The sequence below is a fragment of the Epinephelus moara genome, chromosome 18, assembly GCF_006386435.1.
Source record: "Epinephelus moara isolate mb chromosome 18, YSFRI_EMoa_1.0, whole genome shotgun sequence".
Lineage (NCBI taxonomy): Eukaryota > Metazoa > Chordata > Actinopteri > Perciformes > Serranidae > Epinephelus > Epinephelus moara.
In genome coordinates this window covers 36278288-36301134 of record NC_065523.1, presented here as the reverse complement: position 1 = coordinate 36301134, position 22847 = coordinate 36278288, and the positions used below count along the sequence as shown (strand labels likewise).

Below are 22847 nucleotides of genomic sequence, written 5' to 3'. Positions count from 1 at the left end.
TGCTGGACGGAGCAGTGAGTGACAACAACCCCGCCCACATTTAAGAGCACTGTCTGTGGTGGAAACACTAGGGTCTAGGTACCATGTCTGAAGGGTTACTTTTGGTCCCAAAGGTACTGTACTGAAAGTGTTTGGGGGAGACGAGGTTTAGAGGTCTACTGGGTGACGTGAAATCCAGCTGACTTTTGCCGGTGGATGGATGGGGACCTCTGGGCGCTCTGCCTCATAACTTATGTTGGAATGACTGCTATAGCTATCCATGCTAATATTTATGATATCGCTTTGACACGTGTGCTGGTTGCCATTGAAAAAAACGGGGGAGTAACACTGGCTGGAGTGGGGCTTTAGGCTGAAGGTCAACATGGGTTACCTTTAAATTCTGGGCAGTCACCAACTGACAAGCGTAACAGTAATTTATTTTTCCCCGGCTCTGATGACTCTGAGTGTGGAACAAAATTTTCTCATTTAGGCTCCAGACTAAAAAGCTTTGAGGATTTCTAAACCCCAGCCCACCAAAAACATTCTCCACATCCCCTGCTGAAACCAAACCTTAGTGTACCAAAACATTCTCAGCACAAGGATCATAATTACGTCCATTTATTGTCAATGGTCCTCGGCAGCGTGGCTCCAGTGTAGTGCAGTTCGGCCCAAAGAGTAACCCACAAATTGCACTCCTAATTGTTGCAAACTGCTGTTTTAATGTTAGATCTATGCATGTGGGTCAGCCAGCTGTCGAACAATCCATGATTACACTCACACGTATTCTCATGAATATCTTGGCTGTGATAACATTAGCAAAGATAACTAAAAGGAGGCTTCTGACCACTTCATGCTCACACTTCTTAAACAAAACTTCTTGCAGTATTTTGCCAGTCACAGAAACAAAAACACAACTTTCTGATTAGGAACATGCAGTTGGCTTGCAAACATGATTTTCAGTCTTTCGGGGTCTTTGTAGCTGGATGTAACACATTTTTTTCCACATTGGGGCTCAAGCTCTCACAATCTGCTTCATAAAAGAAGTCGTAAAACGCAACTGCACACAGTGAAAATTCTAGCACCATGGAAACCACTTCACACACGTGAGAAATCCTGAGTGATAGCCAGTGAGCTGCTCTCTAATAAACTACTGCGATATGTGGTGGGGTTTACCCACAGTTGCACACACACACTCGTGCAAACACAACTACCTAATCACAGTAGAATATGGTGATTGTATAGGAGCGAAGGTAATATAAAAATGGCGGCCTGCTTACTCATAAAGGCCGAGAGCAGAGGCACGACACAATCCAGAGCTACTTACAACAGAGGAACAAAGCTCTAAGAGTGTGTGTGACTGTGTGTGTGTGTGTGTGAGACAGAGCTCATTCACATTCCCAGACAGTGGAAGTAGCGAACAGTCAGCGTGATCTGGGAAGTGTTCTGGTCTGTGGGTACCTGCAGTGTTTAACTGTCACTTTGAAGCTTCCGGACAATTACGATTAGACACAAATTAAACATAGTTATGTGGAGGGCTGAGGAGGAGTAATATGCTACATCCTCCAGCAGCAGTTCTGATAAGATAAACAGACTAAGGAGCAATAAATCCTGCAGCAGGGATTAAGTAATGCTAACAGTCACTTCATCTACTGAGAGGAGCGCGCTGAAGGCGGACATTAAAGTATCCTGAATCATCACAGGATACACTTCTCTGTATTTTAAGTACTTGGGGTTTATAAGTGATCTATTTATAGGCTCGGTATTAATCTTTAGTGCAGGGGTCGTTAATGTTTTTCATGTTAAGGACCTCTTAGCTGAAACAGAGACGGAGCAGGAACCCCCTCCTACAGATATAATGTAACACTGAGTTGGACTAGAGATAATTCTCTGAATAGCTTCTGGTCTTCTCTCGTTTGCCTGTAGCTGTTCAGTCAGCAGCAGCTGGAGGATGGATAAGTGTGTTAGCCTCACCCTGTGCTACGACAACTCCGTCAGAGTCTCTTGCTTAAAAAAAAAAAGGTAATACATGCTAAGCTAAGCTAACCGTATGCTGATATACGGCATACAAACACTTTCGGTATAGTACTTTTGCAACCAACAGTGACCCTTCAGACAAAATGCCGCCTACCTACTTTTGTTTATACAGAATGTGCCTTTTTCGGGGCAATGGGGGGCGTGAGTAAGTAACAAAACGTGTAGCTCAGCGTGTGACGTAAACAGTGACGTGGGAGGGAAGCCGCGGCTGGTCAGTCCTTCGGCGATTCTCTCGTAAGACGGCCCGTTCTTCACCGTCCCCGTCATCTGACGGTTAATGGCCTCTTCGTTTGCGTGGACAAGGAGGGCGCGCAATTCCTTGTCTCCCCAGTTGCTCATCTTTACAGTGTCCGTCAGGTTTGTGTTTCCCTCTTGCTACTAGCTGCTCGCTAATTCCTGCTATCAGCTGTTTCCTGTTTATCCACCGCCAGTGGCTCGCACGTGCGGCGTCATCAACAGCTCCTTCCACAAGTCATTAACAGCCCCTCTCAGGGTGGAAGGCGGCCTCGGTCTGTTCAAACTATAAAGGTTCCTCCAATATGTCTACCCTACGAGGCGGAAAATTGGGCACCTCGGATCAACTCACCAATCCAGCTCTGTGTGTCTAAATGCTCGCAGCTTGCCGGCAAAACGGCCCAACATTCGCGGAAAATCTGGCAGTGTAAAAGGGGCTACTGCATTTCCTCATCAGTGGTGACACAGATGGAAGTCTGCTTCTCGTTTATCGTCCACAGAACGAGGCAGCACGCCCACATTTTCAGAACAAAATAGAACAGGCTGCAGTGAGAGTCTCTCTCCATGGGATATTTAAAAATAGCAGCTTTGTGCATTTAGTCCTTCTCAGGCAAGCTCAGGGGTTTAGTGTTGCTAGAGCCCACAGGAACGACACTCTGTGACGCTGTTTTTCCCTCAGAGTGAGGATTAGAATATATGCAGTTCACATAACCCAGTCGAAATAAAAAAAAATGTTATTATTATTTATTTTATTTTTAACACTTGAAGATCCACTCATTACTAAAAGTGTGTGTCATATAAAAACTAAAGTGATGGTCAAAGTTGTCACAGTGAAATTTAAGGTGTGCTGATGGATTCACGTCATCAACTCATGCATTGAGTAACATTACAAGTTAACGTTCCACCTTAAAAGTCACCGGCAGTCGGCCCAGTGAATGAAGTTATTTTTTCTCAGTCTCCAGCTGCTGTGAGAGGCAGCAAAACATCCTTTCATTTTATAGTTACAGTTTACTAATAAAACTCTCCACAGTATGAACAGTGGTTACATGAGCCTCAAAACCAGACACAACTCAGCCCTGAGCAGAGTGACCGTCCTCTACTGACCAATCAGACTGCAGTGTTCACAGTGTTCGCCCAAAGCTATTGTTTGTCTTGTTGTGTATTTCCGTTCACTTTGTATGGAATCACGTCACGTCTACAATTCACCTTTCATTCTCTCATTAATAAAAGAATAAAAAAGTTTCACACACTGACGGTGTAGATTACAGGACACGTCCAGGGAGGAGTAAATGACATTTTAAAAGCTGAAATATGAGAAGAAGAGCTGTGAAATCTCTCATTACAGCAGCTCAGCTCCCTGTTTATAATGAGCACAGAAATGACATCTGTAGCAATTTGTCCCAGACTGTTAAGTGTCGGCTTTTAGAGGTTTAACAATCAGGTCCAGTTAAGATATCAGCCACAGTAATTACAGATATTTTGGCTCATAGATCAAAATCTTTTTCATTTACTACAACGTACTTTCCTGCACATACGGCCATTTGCAACCGCTCAACTGCGTCAGTCACTGAAACGCTGTTGAACCAGCTGCCAGTTAGGCATTCAACGGCATTCATGAGCCTACAAACAGAAGGGCAGACAGCCCCACTGAGCTGACTGGCCATATGTGTGTACCAGTCTGTGTATGTGCTGGAATTCGGATGCCCCTGGTTTCCCTCCCTCCCAGCGCTGGGGCCTCTTGGGTGTGGAACAGGCGTTGTTTTCAGCAGGCTGGCCGTGCAACAGAAGTGACATTAAGGGGAAACGAGGGGCAGGTGTGGTTGGGGTCAAAATGCGAAGGTTATGTCCGTTTTTATGGTTATTATTTTGTGTGTTTCATCATCAACCACAAATAAAACAGCCCCCCTCTGTACCAGTCTGTAACAAAAATGTCACAAGACCATGAATGAACAAATGGCTGGAGGCCGTCCTTAATCCCACTGACACTCACAGGATGTTCCTCTGTGCATCTGGCACAAGAGAATACTTCCCAGGAGAGGGGATGTTGCTGGCCAGACAAGGCGAGAGAGGTGTGGTGGGAGGGGACCAGATAGGAGAACCAGCAGGAGGAAATGGAGATAGCAGAGGGAAAGATCATAGTGGCACACTGGAGTCAGACATCCAGAGGACAGATACGGGAGTTTTCCAGCTATAAATAACGGCATGTCGCCTGCTGACATACTCCCAGATGAAATCCTGAGTGTGTTTTAGTACTTCTGATTCAGTTTCGGGTTAGTGATGGCAGTTGGCAGCTGAGATCACAGGCAGAAATAGATTGTCATCATGGGTTTGTGAATGTCCCCTCCCAACGTCTCGGAAATGACAGCAGTGTGTGAGGGACCACCTGAGTGAGTGTGTGAGGACAGAGGGCGATCTGGAAGGAAGCTATTCCCATTGTTCACACTTTTGGCTTCCTCACTTGAAGCACGTTAACCTCATGGTTTGTCTCCACCTCTTTCTGTCGCCCCTTTCAGACCACAGGAGGGAAAATTCTTTGTTTGGTGTCGTTGTGTTTGGATCAGAACTTGTCCTGCGTAAAATGGTTTTATCAGACCGAAACAAAACTCCACTACATCATCTGATCGTTAATCCCTCAGTTTCTCCACCCCACCCCCTTGAGCACACTAACTTCACTCTGTTGGAAGCCAAGAAAAATGGACTCAACCCAAATAAATGAATGCCCAATAAATATACGGACAGATACGAGAGCGAGGGTTTTTACCGGAGTTGTGTTACTATTTCTTGGCTGGTAGCAGAAACTTTCTGGAGCCCATAAACAGCCTGTCATATAACCTCCACTCCTCAACAGTAAAACAGCAAATTCCTTTTTCACTTCAGTTTTTGTTCAAATTATACAAGACATAACGTGTTAATGTGTGAGATTTAGAGGGTTAGTTGTTAGTCCTGCTAGTCTTTGTGCTAAGCTAAGCTAAGCTAAGCTAAGCTAATCGGCTGCTGGCTGCAGATTCATACAATAGCTGACATGATATACAGCAGTGGTTCCCAACTGGTGGGTCATGGTCCAAAAGTGGGTCACGGGTCTATTCTGAATGGACCACAAGTGACTCGCAAACATGTCAAGTTTGTACAAAAAACACTTTATTTGTAAGTACAGTGGAGTTCCAGCACAGAGCTTTTATTTTGAAGTGCCGTTTCTTGCTGCAGAGTGAGTGACTTATGGACAGCAGCTTGAGAGAGACGAAAAACTAGCTCGACGACATGGCCAAACACAAGTATGACACTGAATATATTAAACTGTGTGGACATTAAACGAATGAAGAAGGAGAAATCTGGACCCTGTGGCTGAAGAACAGGGATGCACAATATTCGATTCTGATATTTTATTTTAAAGCCAATATCTGATATTATTGTGCACCCCTACTGGATAAGTCTCAATACTACATGGTACTGGGTTATCTCGATTGACACCTTAAAGGTATAGAGTGCCAATGCCCAGCCCTAAAGGCCCTGACACACCAAGTCGACAGGCGGCTGTCGACCAAAGTCGGGCCGTCGGTGAGCAGCTATCGCCCTAGTTTTTGTGGTGTGTCCCGCACCGTTGACACTTTGGCGTCTGCGGCTTTTCGGCCGATTGAGCATGTTGAATCGGCAGCGGAGCTTGTCGGTGAGAGTTGAGCATGTTGAATCGGCAGCGGAGCTTGTCGGTGAGAGATCACTCTGATTGGCTGTTCAGGTTTTATTTCCTCGCCCCTGTAGCGAGTGAATCTACCTGTAGTGAAACCGGGGCTAACCGGTNTGCTCGGCTGCACAGATAGGAAACCCCTCGGCTGACAGGATGTGCGCTCTCTCTCACGCAGGCGCAGAACGTACGTGCCACTTGGCCGTCGGATGTAGTCCGTGTAGTGTGTTCAAATGCAACTGACACAGGGCGACGTGAAGCGGAACAGGTGGCTTTTGTCGCCGCTAGTTCTTTGATGTCGGTTTGGTGTGTCCGCACCTTAATAGTGGGACAGGATCAGCAAAGAGACAAAGAAAAGAGTTGACTGAAGACCAATAAAAAAGGTGACAGGGACAGTAATAGTGCACAGGCAAAACACGAATCAACTATTCAACAGATGGAGAGAACTGCAGGATTTGAAAGGATTCAAAACCGATCCTGAACTGTCCCTCTTCCTGCAGAACAAGTTTTCATAATATAGTTATGAAATACACTGCATCTTTCCTCCACTTGCTTTCAAATCAAATGCACCTTTGCTAGATCAAGATCTTTACGACATGAGGCAGTGGTGCTCATAGAAGCAGTACTACTTTTGTCCACAGGGGCCGCCAAAATCCACACACAATAAAATGTCCTTGTAGTTGCTTTAAAGCTGTTAAACAGTATATTTACGAACAGTGTCGCACACATCTGGAAGTTCTTGCGTGTTAAATTCAGCATCTCAGCTCCGTGTCCTGTGGGGGCTTGTGTTTGGCTTGTAAGGCTTGTGTTATACAGTCTGAGCTGGGCTCCACAGAGAGCATTCAGACAGGCTTTTGGAGTCTTTCCCTTTTCAAGTCCCACAAAGCACATTTTTCAAATGCTTCTGACGCAGGGGTGAAATGAGAAAAGTCTGGGAGGGAAAAACAGGGGTATCGGGATAGATGGAGCGATAGGAAGAAAGAGGAGGTGTAGAGGACCAGGACCCACGTGTTTCTCATGGAGAGGTGCTGGGCTGGTGTGGTAAACATTCTTGGGATAATTAGAAGACTCTTTGAAATTTAATATGTCTATTCCCTCGAATTAACTGTCTGTTGCCCTGAAGATATGTGTCAGCTATATGGCAGCATAGCAGAGGCAACATATGAGTGTTGACGGTGGAACTGAAATCCACGGCTCAACTTCCCAGCCGAGAGAAACTGAGTGGGGCTGTAACATCTGGTGTGGGCGGGAGGGAGACAGTTTAATGCAGTTTAAATAGTTGAACTATTTGTAGCCTGTGTTTGCTGCAGACGGAGAGAAGACAGAGAGCAAGAGGCGGCGAACAGACCACATACAAACACATGGAGAACAGAGAGACATGACAACAGTGAGACGTAATCTACCTTTTGGTTCACTGAGCACAGCGGTCAAGCCAGACAATGTACCAGCAGCTTCAAAATAACAGAACACAAAAACACACGGACGCACTCGTGTTCTCATTTCCCACAATAGCGAAGAGGTGTGGGCTCTATTCTCTGCTTCTGACACACTCTGTCACTATTCAGACCATTGTTCGCTCGCCTTGCTAAACAAACTTTAATCACATTCCAGTCAGAAACTCATCAGCAATAATTACTCCAGATAAATGTATTCTGTTGTCTTTCATTATCTGACCTATCATCATACAGAAAAACATTTCTACCAGAGTGGTAGTTATTTTCTCTGTGGTTCATCTTCGTTCAACACAGCTTTTGAAAAAAGATCGAGCAAATGAGAAATTCAGGATTTTGTCAAAAGACCAAAGGTAGTGAAATAAGTTGTCTCTCTTCCTACATGTGAGTCACGGCAATATTTTACTTCTCCTGCACAGGGTGTGATGAAGCAGCAAAAATGAAGCCATCGCAGAAGTGCCAAAAACCTGCCTGATATCAGACAGAATTTCCATCTTCAGTCCAACACTGCGACCACTTTCTTCTGGTTTACAATGAATGCCACTTATAAAAAAAACACTTGCTGCGCCCTTTTATTGTTGCCAGGCAACCACCCCATTATGTCCTTACATTAACCTTCCCATGTAATCAATCTACCATTTTTCGCCCCAGTAATTATTATCTAGTTTCCAAATACACCTCATAGGACACGATATATGTCTGGGGCAGCTGTGGCTCAGAGAGCGGCTCCTCCAGTCTGCATGTCTAAGTATCCTTGAGCAAGATACTGAACCCCAAACTGCACCCAACGATGCTTTCATTGGTGTGTGAGTGTGTTAAAAACTGAGTAAATTAAAGTCACACATGGTCCAGTCATATAGGTTTGGATTTATTTTGACAAGCCACAGCTTCTAATAGAGTTTCAGGTTTGTTTTTTTTCCCTCCAACTAAGTGACCAATGAAATCTTGTCCACTAACGACCTTTCTGGTCGACTGAAGGTTGGTCGACTATTAGGGGGCAGCCCTAGTGTTTTCAGTTAATGAAATTTAATTTTCAATGGTTTGGTTGCCTAAAAAAGTCTTATTCAACATTTGGTCACATTAAAAGTCCCTCTAAGGAGCCTGTTTTTCCACTAGCCAAAATTACCATCAGCATTATCACAGTTAACCATAGACTGTAAATACATCATGCTAACCAAGCTAGCAGCTAGCATTAGGGTTAGCTCCACCCTCTCATTGAAATATAGCCGCTTCTGGCTCCGCAATCCAAGATGGCGATGGCCACAATGCAAAACTGGAGGCTTCGAAACAATACACCAACCAATGGGTGACGTCACGGTAGTTGTCTTCATTATTTTATATTGCCTGCTATGATCCAGAGTGAGTGCCTGTGTGCAGCACAAAACTGAACTGTACAGTTTGTGGGCCCAAAGAGGATTTGTGCACATTAAGTTATGAACATTTTAAATGAAATATATATTTGTTTCAGGTGTCTTCCAAAATACAACGAGAGCACAAAATAAAGAGAAAGTAGCAGGACTCTAGTTTTCTGCTTTTTATCACTTCGGCCTGGAAACAACTCCTGCGAAGCACCACGGACCATTTCCAGATTGCCTGCTGCTGTCACACCTCATCATGTCCATCCAGCCTCTATGCCTATTACTGTCAACAAGGATTACCTGCTAAAGGTCCCACTGAAATATAATAAACATTATCACTGCTGCTAAACGGTCAGTGGTGGATTTTCTCTGGCTGGAGTTATCCCTTAAATACGCCCAAGACAGTGAATATCTTCTACTGCATGTTGCACTATTAGTCTCACACATGCACAGTTTTGTTTATGCTAACAGAGAATACATGCTGCACAACAGCACGCTTACCAAGAGTGTAAAATTAGCTCTGTGCTGTTGGGTGTTGCCTCTGGGCCAATGAAAGGGGAGAGAGAGCAGTTGCGGGAGATATGGCAGAAAGTATTTGGCAATGTAATCGATTGCAGATGGCAAGCCGTCGGGTGGCTTGTTTGGTCCACAGTGGTTCTTTGTGATGGCTAGGCCTGCCATAATCCAACAGGACAAGGCTGTTTTTCGGGTGTATGCCTGCGTGTTTATGCTGGCACCTCTAATATCACGGAGCTAAGCTCTGCAGCCCCACAGGAATCCAGACACACAAGGGGGAGCAGGGTTTCAGTCACAGAGGGGAAACTGTATCAGTGAGGCTGTGTATGACTGCATCTGATGGATTCAGAGGGAGAATATAAAATAACACACTCGAGTGAAAAATGGGAAAAGGAATAAACAGTTACGAGAGTGTTTATGACTTATACAAGTGAAACAAGGTCACTGCAGCAGCCACGGGTAAAGAGGAGACGATGTAAAACTGCTGTGAGAGTAAAAAAGGTTTATGATTTGCCGTGTTGGATAATCGCCATTTAATAAATATACACATGTCATCAGCAGCTCATTAGAAAGAGTGACGGTGTGTATCAAGCAACCAGTCAGTGTGACGCACAGCTGTGCAGCTAGCTGCTTTCCTCCCTGGCCTGCAGTGGGCTGGAACGCTACGGGTGTCAGTGAGAGGGCAGTGACAGCATCGGCCAGGTAACCCTATCTTTCTGGCTGAGGCTCCTGGTATCGATGCTATGTGTCTCTCATGACAACACTATCCAAGAACGAGGGCAATACATGACGGAGACTCTACTCTAAATCATCTCACCACAACCTCTCAGTCATACTCCTGTCTCTGGCACTATGGGTCAGGACCTGGCATCATGGCAGCTGAGAGCATAGGGCTATTAAGGGGCCGTACACATGCCACATTTTTTGTGCCCTCAAAGTCATTGTTTCTGATGTACTCACATGGACTTGAGTCCACACACAAATAGATTAGCTTACATATAGGTGGACTGTGGCTCACCTGGACACTCAGAACCTTCACCTTTATGGGTTAAAATAAAACAATACTCTCACAATGACTGATGCAAAAGAGGTGTGTGAGAGCGATTTAGTCTTTATGACTGTGATTTCAGCCAACCTTCTGAAATCCATCAACCTGTCATATCTAAAAAATGTGTTAATGGAGGACATAGAGGAAACTTTCCATGAACAGTCACATACATATGCATGAATACTGACACACAACAGCTTTCCCGATCATCGGTCTGTCCAGGTTAGGTAGGAAAAGTGTACATGTGGGGAGGAACGTAACCATAAATCCGAGGTGATGTATGAGCCCCAAACAGAAATATGATTTTATCCTGTATGAACTCCACAGCTGTCTGCCATTAAGGATGCATCTGCCTGTGTGTGTGTGTGTTAAGACAGAGTGCGTTTGCAGTGCACTTATGCAATCATGTTGTTTAAACAGGCTTCCCCATTTGTCTACAAGTCATCTCTCGAACATGTAACCAGTACACAGGCCTTTTGAAGAGCAGGAAAAAGTCCCTGGTACACACACACATGCACACACACTTGCACACACACACACACACACACACACACACACACACTCCTTACTCCCGCTGACCCTCTACACCTGTCTTGTCACTCAGGCCCTGGGTGTGCCCTCCACCAGCCTCCCTCTGCAGCGCTCACTGCCCCAACAAGAGGCCTCATTTCCCAGGGACGAGCTCTGTAGCTCCAGGCCTCCCCGTCTGCACCCACACACACACACACACCCCCACACACACAGCACCCTGGTCCCAGCCCCCTTCAGACTGCACAAAGCCCCCATTGAGAGGCACAATGCTGGCCGCCCCCTCTGCCTTTCCCCTGTACCCTCTGCTCTGTTTCCCCCATAACTCTGTCCCTTCTGCCCCCTCTTGCTTCTGCCTGACTCCCTCGTTCTCGGCTTTTCAGTCTCTCCTCTCTACTCTCTCCTCTTTATTCTTAAATCTCCACCACCAGTCCTGTTGATCGTGTCTGTAGGGGTCTGCTCTCTTTTATCCTAGCTTAGCCCTTTCCCCCCACTATCCCCTTCAATATTAAGGCCTTCAACATTCCCTCTTCTCTCCCCCCGGTTTCTCCCAGCGTGGCCCTCCCTCTTGTCTCTGTGCTCCAAAACATTTTCCACCTCTCCGACTGTTGTGTTACCTTCCTACCCCTTCTCTGCTCTGCAGACATTTCATATCTAAGAGTATCTGTAGTTCACGTGAGGCAGGAGTCGTGATTGTTACTATATATCTCTGCCGGGCCGTTTATGTCATCTGAGGATATGTTTTTAACAACATTCTGCTAATTTACAACCATTTAACTACTGTGGGCACATTTGTCTGCTCTGTGATAGTTTATCTGACAGTGCTTGTCTCTTAAAAATAAATTAAGGTTAGCGAAATACCTCCCAGCGCTGCAGGATTGCCTCCATCTCTCCACAAGTGAAGATGATTTTTTTAAAGGGTTAAAAAAAAAGGCCATTAAGGACTGTATAGTCTGAGGATGCTTCAATCAATCAGCCAGTATTTGTTCTAAAAAGTTTGATTGGTGATCTCTATAAAGGCCGGTCAGACGAGTATCGTTAAATGATGTCCACACCAGATGAAGCACCTTCATGTTACTGTACAGGGCTCCAGACTGCGACCAAATGGTTGCATTTTGTGACCATTTTAGGAGTCAGTGCGGGTATTTTTTACCCTTGAAATCCAGAGTTCTCACAAGAGCACAATTTGAATTTGCTCAGCGAGTCACTCTGGCAATCAGTAATGATGCTCATTACCCATGCCGTTGGAGCCGAGCTGCACCAATCACATCGGTGTATCTGATATAGGCGGGCCAGAGGCGAGCTAAACAGATGACGACAGCGCTGCGACGACGAAGTCCGGAATCAGTCAGTAAACATTGCAAGATGGCTACGGATGAACACCAGTTGTTTGAAACGGCTTTGGCCGCTACAATGAACGAGTTAGACTTGGCTTTTTCTCTAAAAGAGGAACAGAAGACGGCGCTCGAATCTTTCCTTTGCAAGAAGGACGTTTTTGCTGTTTTGCCGACCGGATACGGCAAGAGTCTAATCTACCAGTTAGCTCCGCTGGTAGCTAAGCTCTGGATACGTCACCCCGTGTATTGTTCTGATTGGTCGTAGTGTTATCCAATTGCGTGCAGTGATATTTTCAAATGCATGCTTGGTGCCGCCCCTCGAGTTGGGCCATTTGCATTACTCATAGCCAGACCCTAAATCTTTCTAGATTTGGGTCTGGGTATTTTTTACAACTACTTGCTCATGTGGGACCCGCAAATTTGTTTTAAAACGAGGGAGCAAGTCCGCCAGCGTAGGCCAATGTGCGAGAGGAGGAAAGTCCGGGAGTGAGTGGTTAGTTAACAGCGAGGATCACGTCATCTACACTCATCAGTAGGATCGTTCGAGATTAACTGCACCTCGCCTGGACAACAGACGAGAGCAGGCGGCTGCAGCAGGGGATGGTGACAACAAGCTGCGGTCAAGACGAACAGTTTCCCGACAGTTTGCAGCAGCCTTCAGTCCGTACAGGAAGTCACAGAAACACTTAGATATGATTTCAATTTATTAAAATATTGTCAGACTTATATACAAGTTTGTTCTCAGTCTCCAATTGTTTTAATTATGATAGATTAATTTATTAAAACTACATAACTGTGTCAACACAAAACGTTTCAGTAGAACTATATAACTAGTATGAATCAAAAAGCCTACACTGAGCAGCTAGTGACATGACAGTGCTGACCAGTTAAAGGTGCCAGTGTACTGAGGGGAAGCCAGCCAGCACACACTGCAGTAATCAAGGCCAAATGTGGCTCCTCTTCCTGGTCACTGTTGTGCCTGTGTGAGTACATTGATTTCAGTTTAGTGTGCCGTATATCACCAGGCTCTGTGTCTCTCTCTCTGCAGCTTCCAGACCATCTCTCAGGCCCCATTTTCACCTGGTATTTTATGTAAGTGTGTGGTCAGACTGTTTAGATTGCGTTTAAATTCCTGGCTGAGATCCCCCTCACAACGTGCACACGACCACCTCCAGATGTGCACGGGCTGCTGCGCCAAACACAATGCCCTCTGTGTGCATTTACATTTTGCATCAACATGCAGTTTTCTTTACCCAGATAAGATGCACAGATACAGACTGCATGTTGATGCCAGGTGTAAACGGGGTATTAAGCACAAATAAGCAATGCTGCAACATCAACATGCTGATGAGGGATCGGGTTCATGCTTTATATCCGAGACATACAGAAGTCTCTGTTTTCTGTGTGTGAACGCTGTGTATGAACGTTGACTTACAGGTGACCCCAAATAGTTTAACAATTCAGTCCAATCTCACAGCTGAATTATCGCAGTTGCAGGAAAATACGGTCATGAAACAAAGGAATTTTTCATGGTGGGAATATGGGGGTGCTGAATGTCTGATCTTACATAGACTTGCTTGGTTTCTCACAATAAATGATGATTTAACTTAATCTGGTGCAAATGTGGATGAATGACCCAAATGACTTAGGCTCAGTTTTCTGTCAAATTCAGCAGAGGGAGGCACGTGGAAACAGCAGCTCGCTTCTCTCTTTCCCAGTTCAAACCAAAGATTCCTCACCTGTTTCTACAGCCAATCAGCTTGTAGTGAAGTCCATTGGTCAAGTGAAAATGACCGCAGACGGCGTGTTGGCTTGCTGCAGCAGGTGCTCCGTCCCCACCAAGCCCTCTGTTTCCGCCCACACTGCGTGCCAGAGTCGGGCGTTGGGTCGCTGCTGCTGCTCGCTGTGTGTGCTGAGGGGTAATTTATATTTTTGTGGGGTATTGATTATGAATACAGTCCATCTGATGCTGCTTTTGTTTCTGTTTTTCCCCATTTCATCACTACCACAAAAACAGCTGTAGCCAGTATCTCACTATCACTATCCTCACTCAGATTTTAAGAAGCTACAAATTATATTCAGCCACAAAAGTAAAAATAAGTCTGAAATGCTGCAAATCAGAAACGGAAGTACGGAGAGTTGTTGACTAGAGATGATTCATCATCTCATCTTGTTGCATTGGTGTGAACTGGCAGGTTTTCAGAACGCTGCAAGTAGTAGCTGGTTGCAACTCTTCTCGTCGCTAATCTTTGGTCTGATGGGGAAGGCAACAGAAACTGAACTGAGTCACCAATCTCCTCTGCTCTCTTTTAGTGCTTCGGACAGCGGCACTGCCACACCTACAAACACACACTTACAAATGCACCCTCGACAGCGCTGGATAGAATACATCCTATAATGAATTAAATTGTTTTATTAGGTGTTTCAACTCTTTCGTCCTTGTGGAAAAAAAGGGGAACTAATGTTGGGAATGAGACTATGGATCATCTCTCTCACACACCTGAAATGTGCAGCTCTTAAGTATCGATGGCAGAACATTCTGCTATCCACACCCCTCTGTGGGAAATAAGAGGTTTTTCTTTCTCTTTGTTCAGACATCTCCGAACATGTTGTGCCTACAGTGCCATCTGTGTTGCTCCATAACGTTGACCATGGGGTGGAGTCGCAGCACTGGCTCTAATCTAAAGAAATCCCACTGCTGTATGCGCTTTTCCGATCTATCTTTGCCAAGCTGGAAACCAGATTCTGTCAATTAAATGTTTCCCTTCCTGTTGGAAAAGTGGACGCACCTGCATGCGTGCATGTTTAACATGCTTGAAGAGAGGTTGGCAACTACAGTATACAGTGCATGTGGTATGTGCAGAGCTATCTGTGGCATCCACATCAGAAAATAATGACCTGCTCTGTTAAGGCCCTGTGGTTTCTCGAGTGAGCTGAGATACAGTAACACTGCTTACTGTACAGTGCCACCAGAGTGTAAATCTGCCTCGTCTGAGAAACAGCAGCATGAGCCAGAAACAAAAAGACCAAATCATGAGATGAAATAAATGAATGAAAACTGCTAAACGCACAAGCACAAATGCATACACACAGACGCAGGGGATCTGGAGACCTGCCAGAAACTGAGCCTTCTGGTCTGACTAGTTGAGGAGTGAAATAAGAGAAAATGGGGACACAACGTTGTCAGTTAAACAGAGGCCTAACCATGGCAACCCTGGCTGTATCCTGACGTGGAGGAGTGATGTGAAGGTGGACATTCCACACACTTGTCCTCCTGTGTTGCCTGATCAAAGGAGGAGGAGGAAGGAACAAAGCAAACTGAGCTACCACAAAGCTTCCAGCAGGGCTGTGGTTTGTATTTTTCATGTTAAGTGAAAGGCGACCAAAATGCCTTCAAGGACGTGGGGAATTTTCCTCTTCAGTGTCTTCCAAGCCAGAACATTCTGGTTGAAAGAAAGAAAGGAGAAGACTGAGCAAACTAGTAAGTAAAGCAAAGAAAGGGGTGGAAATGAGAGAGGCCAGCTGCTCCAGTCACTGTGAGAAGAAAGAAGGCAATTATAAAACGGTAGGAGATCCTAAATAGTTAGCAATAGCTTTTGGAGCATTAAAAGACGCAGCTTTTCTCCCCCTGAACAGGACATTAGCCACACTAAGCAGACTGAAGGAGATTCAGTCAATAACACACACAAAAGTCCCTCATTGCTGCTGCGTAAAATCCTGTCACTCCTATTTGAGATCCCAGGGTAGGGTTATTTCAGTCGCACACACAGATACACACACACACAGGTATCCATGGCGACGCACCCCTGCACAGGACCCCAGTGGTGGGTAACGCGCTGCTCCTCGGACGACTGTGACAACCCGACGATGACTCAGCTTTGTAGAATTTAGCACAGCATGGTATGGAAAGCTGGGACAGTGATGACCTCATTCCGCTGGCTGCTCTGCCCCGGCCCCGTGTAAAGGAACAGCAGTCCCAAAGAATGAACGCCACCGCCACCGACGACAGGGAAAAGGGGGTCAGGGAGAAGAATGGTGGCACAAGAGAGGTGTCCCATATCCAGACAAACATCTTGCATAGTGATAAGAGAATGGGAGGAATGTGTGTGTGTGTGTGTGTGTGTGTGTGTGTGTGTGTGATTCTTTGTGTGTTTGTGGCTCTGAGTGAAGTTAAATTTCTATGGTGAGTGCAACAAAAGAGACACAAACATGGGGAAATTAATAATTCAGGACAAAATGAGTGACTAATAAAAGTTTATGCAACATTTATCCCATACAATACCTATATGTCCTGGCTTGGCTCGGTTTGGTTTGGTTTGGCCTGTCCCCAACCTGGCAAGGATTTAAATTTCCATTACAACAGGGCTACCTGCTTGAAGATGTGTCTTTAACTGATGACAGTTTGTCCTGAGTGACGATGCACATTAAGGTCCAGACCAGACTGAAAGCCAATGCACTATATGTCATGTGGTCTGCACTCTGGCCCTGCTCAGCCCACGGCTTCAGTCAAAGTCTCAGCTGTGTGGAGAGACCCAGCCTGCAGAGCTCAGAGCCCAGAAAACAGCCTGAGTGCATGTAATGACAGGGAGCCTCCAGCACATCAGTCAGACACACAAACCCTGGAGCTTTACAGCCGCAGCTGCAGAGGTCAACCAGACAATCACTGACGATGTCACATCAAGGCTGAAGTATGTTGGGACAAATAAAACTAAAATCACCGCCTTGTGGTTGTATGCTTCCATGAACCCGTCAAGTAGTAGTTACTGTTTACATCCACATCTGTGAAAACTTCCAACATCTTTGACCCAGCAGCACAAAAGATCTGTACAATCAGCACAGGTTCAAGGTGGACACCCAAGATCAGTGTCACCAACTCAGCATCTGACCAAATGTCTCCCCTTCTGTTCCTGAGATATGACGTTGAGTGATGGCCAAAATAAGTGTCTCTGCAGAAAATTACGATGTCACAGTGAAGTTGACCTTTGACCTTTAGGATATTAAATGTCATCACGTCATCATTTTATCCTGTTCGAGATTTGTGTGAAACTATGTCATAATTAGTCTATAAATTCCTGAATTATGTCCAAAAACATGTTTTGTTAGGTCAACCTTTGACCTTCAACCACCAAATTCTAATCAGTTCATTCTTGGGTCTAAGTGCACGTTTGTGCCAAATTTGAGGAAATTACTTCAAGGACTTCTTGAGATACCATCTTCATGAAATTAAACGGACGCAAGGTCAGACTGACCTTTGACCACCAAATTCAAATATATTCATTCTTGTGTCCAAAAGGAAGTTTGTGCCAAATATTGTGTTCACGAAATGAGACAGCTGCGCGGTCACAGTGACCTTCGACCACCAAATTCTAATTAGTTCATTCTTGTGTCCAAGTGGACATTTGAGCCAAATTTGCCAAAAATTCCCTGAAGGACTTCTTGAGATATCATCTTCACAAAATGAGATGGACACAAGGTTACAGTGACCTATGACCACCAAATTCTAATTAGTTCATCCTTTACTCAAAGTGGATGTTTGTGCCAAATTTAAGGAAATTCCCTCAAGGACTTCTTGAGGTATCACATTCAAGAAATGAGACTGACACAAGGTTACAGGTACCTTGACTATCAAATTCTGCTCAGTTCATCCTTGACTCAAAGTGGATGTTTGTGCCAAATTTAAGGGAATTCCCTAAAGAGAAGAAAGAAATGAGGCAGATGCGAGGTCACAGTGACCCTTGACCACCAAATTCTAATCTGTTCATTCTTGTGCCCAAGTGGAAATGTGTGCCAAATATGAGGATATTCCCTCAAGTACTTCTTGAGATATCATCTTCAAGAAATTAGACTGACACAAGGTCACAGTGACCTTGACTATCAAATTCTACTCAGTTCATCCTTGACTCAAGTTGGATGTTTGTGCCAAATTTGAAAAAAAAAACAAACAATCTTTTGAGATATTGCATCCTCTAAATTAGACATATGTGAGGTCACAGTGACCTTTGAGATATCATCTTTATGAAATGAAATGGACACAGGGTCACAGTGACCTTTGACCGCCAAATTCTTATCTGTTCATTCTTGTGTCCAAGTGGAAGTTTGTGCCAAATTAGAGGACATTAACTCAAGGACTTCTTGAGATTTCGTGTTCACAAAATGATAGTGACACAAGGTCACGGTGACCTTGACCATCAAATTCTACTCAGTTCTTTCATGACTCAAAGTGGATGTTTTGTGCCAAATTTGAAAAAAAAAACAAAAAACCTCAGGGTGTTTTTTAAATATCGCATTCATGAGAATGAGACAAATGACATCACAATGACCTTGACCTCTGACCACCAAAATGTAACTGGTTCATTAGTAAGTCCAAGTGGACATTTGTGCCAAATCTGAAGAAATTCCCTCAAGACCTTATTGAGATATCACGTTCAAGAGAATGGGACAGATGGACTGGCGGACAACCCAAAAACATAACACCTCCAGCCACAGCTATCAGCGGCGCAGAGGCATAAATGCTATTTCAAGAATCCAACCTTTTAGATGTGAAACAACATTGGAGAGAAACAACAGGGTCACACTAACGCTGCTGTTTCCCAGTTTGACAGTGATGGCACACAGCACAGAGGCTGAGGCTGTCTAAACACTGATAGACTGTGATAAAGGTTCTGCTTATCACAGCGGTTCTTCTACATCACAGATTCAAAAACAATTAGTCAGACCCAAAGTGGGTCACAGTCCTGTTTCTTGTGGGTCTTTTGCAGACTAGTCGAAGCTTTAACACAAGTCCACCACCTCCTCTACAATATACTTTATCCCCTCGAGTGTTGTATGAACTGCAAACAAGCTACATTTGGGGGTACTGACCAGTTTGGCAGTGTGTATGTGCAGGATGGAGACAACTCTGCAGCAGGTCCACTTAATAACAAACTGAAGACTGCCGCTGGGTGAACCTGCTTTCTCTCTTTGCTCCCTCGTCTGTCTCTTGCTGTTTGCTTCACACACTCTGTTTCTCTATAAATCCCTCTGTCACAGAGCATCAGCTCTCACAGGCCAGCCTCCAACCACCCACGCTATTAGGAGCTTATAGATCGCACCCTCGCCACCTGCAGCATGTAACTCTTATCTGAAACACAGAGAGGCTGCCTGTCGTCCATCTCTGCTGGCTGTATATGCTGATATTTTGGAGGATCCAATTATATAGACCACCACACTAAATGATAACAAATACACAAGGAAAAGTGTCGAGTAATTCAGACACAAATTGAAGGAAACAAAGCTTTTAAGAGTATCTCAGAGTTACACTGTGTGAAAATACAAAATAAGGATGTTTGGCTGCATCAGTCTTTTCTTCTTAAATAATGATATCACTATGAATAAACCTTTGAGTGTCTAAATTTGAACTTGTGTGTTTGGAAACAAAAATTCAGTGGTATCAGTTCATGGTTTGGAGAAATAACAGAAGACAGAGCCAGGACGTTACGTAAGTGTAGCGTACCACTCGCCAATAATATTGAAAACAAGCTTAGTATGAACAATGCAACTTAACATTTCAGTCCTAAATCCTTTGCCCGGTGTTTACAGTGTTGATGAATGTTGCTGAACGGCCTCATGTGACCATGCAATTACCATTAACAGCTGGTGATTCGGCTGGAATACCTGAGTCTTCTGCTTGACCCCCGTCAATAACAGAGGACTTCTCAGACATGCCCACTGATGTCACATCCTCTCTGACCTTGTGACCTTTCACACACTTAACACACTTTCCTCAAACACTAATCTCCTGCGCTATGCAGCCAAACCCCGCACTGCCTGCAAGTGAGCTAAACTTCCTGCCAAATGAGCACGTGCTTCATATAAAACAACCGCCTCTGTTTTTATGTACCTAATGATACCAGTCAAAATACCTTACCATAGTGTGACATGCACCTGCCCAGAAATGTAACCACATGTCGCAGCGACGCAGACCTCCTGTCTGTNAAGACAGTTGTTTTGTCAGTGAACCTTGTGAGTTGTAATGGAGCTGAATTTTCTAGCATTACCTTTGTTAAATGTTGCTGTTGTCCCTGGCTTCATATGAGTAGAGGAAAAGATAGCTAGCTGCTAGGCTAATTTATACAATGTAAAATACCATAGGCTGGCGCTAATAACGTTAGCATGTTGTATTTGTTTGGAAAACGTGTTTAGTATAAGACAGTTGTTTTGTCAGTGAACCTTGTGAGTTGTAATGGAGCTGAATATTGTAACGTTACCTTTGTTAAATGTTGCTGTTGTCCCTGGCTTCATATGACTAGAGGAAAAGTTTGCTAGCTGCTAGGCTAATTTATACAATGTAAAATGCCATAGGCTTGTGCTAATAACGTTAGCATGTTGTATTTGTGGGGAAAATGTGTCCAGATAAAGACAAGTGTTTGTCTGTGAATGCTGCGAGTTATAGTGAAGCTGATTTGTGAACTTGTGTTTGAAACTGTCTCTATTAAGCCATGTTTAATGTGTGTTTAATGTGTGTTTTGAATCAACTACACTTTACAGCACTTCACAGAAACCCTGCTGCCAGCTAGTGTTTTGGAGGTGTAACTGCAGAGTGACACAGACACGCCACCGCACAAGTATGAATGCTCACAACGGCATGGGCTACGGCTACGCACCTAAACGGAACTGCTGTCACGATGTTTTTTTCTGTCAAGCTTATCCTGCCAAACAATAATAACTAAGGGGGCGGGACTTAGAAAGGGCATTGTAAAACACAACAATTCACACCCTGGACAATCATCATGACGCATAAGATTTTGAGGACGAGTGTGAAGAGCTTTATAAAGACAAGATTAAAGGTCAGTCGAAGGAAACTGTCTGTCGTACCTTGAAGCATGCAGCGGTATGCCGACTCAGAGATGGCATAGATGTGTGGAGGCATCTCGTGCCTCTTCTTCCCTCTGTACATCTCAATGATGTTCTCTGAATAGATGGGCAGGTTCTTGTAGGGGTTGATGACCACACAGAACAGGCCAGAGTATGTCTGCAATTAAACATGCAAAACAGACAAACATGGGAAGTTAATTAACAGTGAGGAAGAAAGACGGAAGCATCACAATCACTATATTCAAGAGATATAAAAACATGAACTTTGCCATTGGTTGTTTTTCAAATCCTGCTGTAAACAGGCAAAATAAAGCCTCACTAGCCAGAACCTGAAGTTCTAAATCGGCCTCCCTGCTTCCTTTATACTAATATTAGATCAATATCATGATGTGAGACTATCATGGTAGATTCTGGAGAGCTATAGGCTGCATTACAGTGAAGTAACTGAACTCTACAGACTGTTCCAGCTGTTCTATCATTCGTCTTCACCCACTTAGTCATTATATCCACATTACTGATGATTATTTGTTGAACATATTGTGTAAATACTTTGTGAAAGCACCAACAGTCAACCCTACAATTTTGCTGTAATATTGATATCGAGGTATTTGGTCAAAAATATGGTGCTATTTGTTTTTCTCCCCATCATTCGGCCCTAAAAGGAGCATGAAAGTTTCTGGCTGTTTAAATCATCGAGCCTGCATTCTATCAGTGCAGCAAGACCTGTCATTACCCACTTTTTGGGGGCTTACATCATCATTGCGGGCATGCAACACAGTGATAGATACAGAGCAGACTGAGAGAACTAAATGAAACACTGAGCAGACTCTTGTCTCTTGTGCAGCAACAAAAGAGCCCAGAGAGTCCTAATAAGAGTCTCCAAATTACTGCACCACACAACGTGAACAAAGCGTGTATGAATATTATAATGACTCATGTTGCAGCAAATAGCTTTCGCTGCAAACGTTTAGCCTACTTTCTGACTCGTGGTGTTGCATTTGGCTGTGTAATTAGCCCGGAGATTTCTCCCCAGTGAGTGTGTGTGGTATGAACACTTCTCAGCTATGCTGTAGGCTGAATCGACCAGGCAGCACGGCAGCCAGGAATGAGTGAGAGGCCCTGCTGGGGCCGTGGCTCTGTCTCATTCTGCAGATGCTATAGGGGCTTTGCATTCCCCCCTATAGACGACACAGAGAAAGAGCTGCTTACCAGTAGTATGACTTTCATCACTGGCATGTTAGGAAAGTAGAGATGGGCATTTGTGTGGGCGCAGGATTAGCCTAACCAGCAGCCCACTAGCAGTGCATACTTACCAAGCGTTAACTTTAACCACAATTACATGCATGAGAATACAAATATATTGACCTCAAATCTCAATGAAGATGGAAATACCCTTTTCTCAGCAAAATTAGCACAAACCTGCTATAAAGGGGCCATAGACTTCTTTACCACTGACAGAAGCAGTAGACAAGTATGCCTTTTTGTTATTATATGGTGTGTCATGTTGGTGTCACGAATGCGCCAGAAAACACAGTTAGTAAACAGCAGAAACTCACATAGAGCAAAGTAAAGATGTTACAATGGTTTCTTCTATTTTTATATCTGTTACTTATTTATTCTCCCTTTCAAACAGGGATAAACATATTAGCAGAACGTTTTTGGTTTAAGAAGAATGAGGCGGCTTTCCACCACGGGAGGGGCTGTTGAAGACTTGTGGGAAGAGCTGTTGATGACGCCGCACGTGCGAGCCACTGGCGATGGATAAACAGGAAACAGCTGATAGCAGGAATTAGCGAGCAGCTAGTAGCAAGAGGGAAACACAAACCTGAC

At 44.5% G+C, this 22847-nt stretch overlaps 1 protein-coding gene across 2 annotated transcripts in view; it reads right to left on the bottom strand.

The window, feature by feature from the left end:
- Positions 1-22847, bottom strand: part of LOC126405301 (myosin-10-like) — a 100656-nt gene that overhangs the window by 63008 nt on the left and 14801 nt on the right. For both annotated transcript variants that reach the window (XM_050068971.1, XM_050068972.1), the window contains exon 3: positions 21018-21174. In XM_050068971.1, the coding sequence (XP_049924928.1) occupies positions 21018-21174 (157 nt within the window). The remainder of the gene's footprint in view (positions 1-21017; positions 21175-22847) is intronic.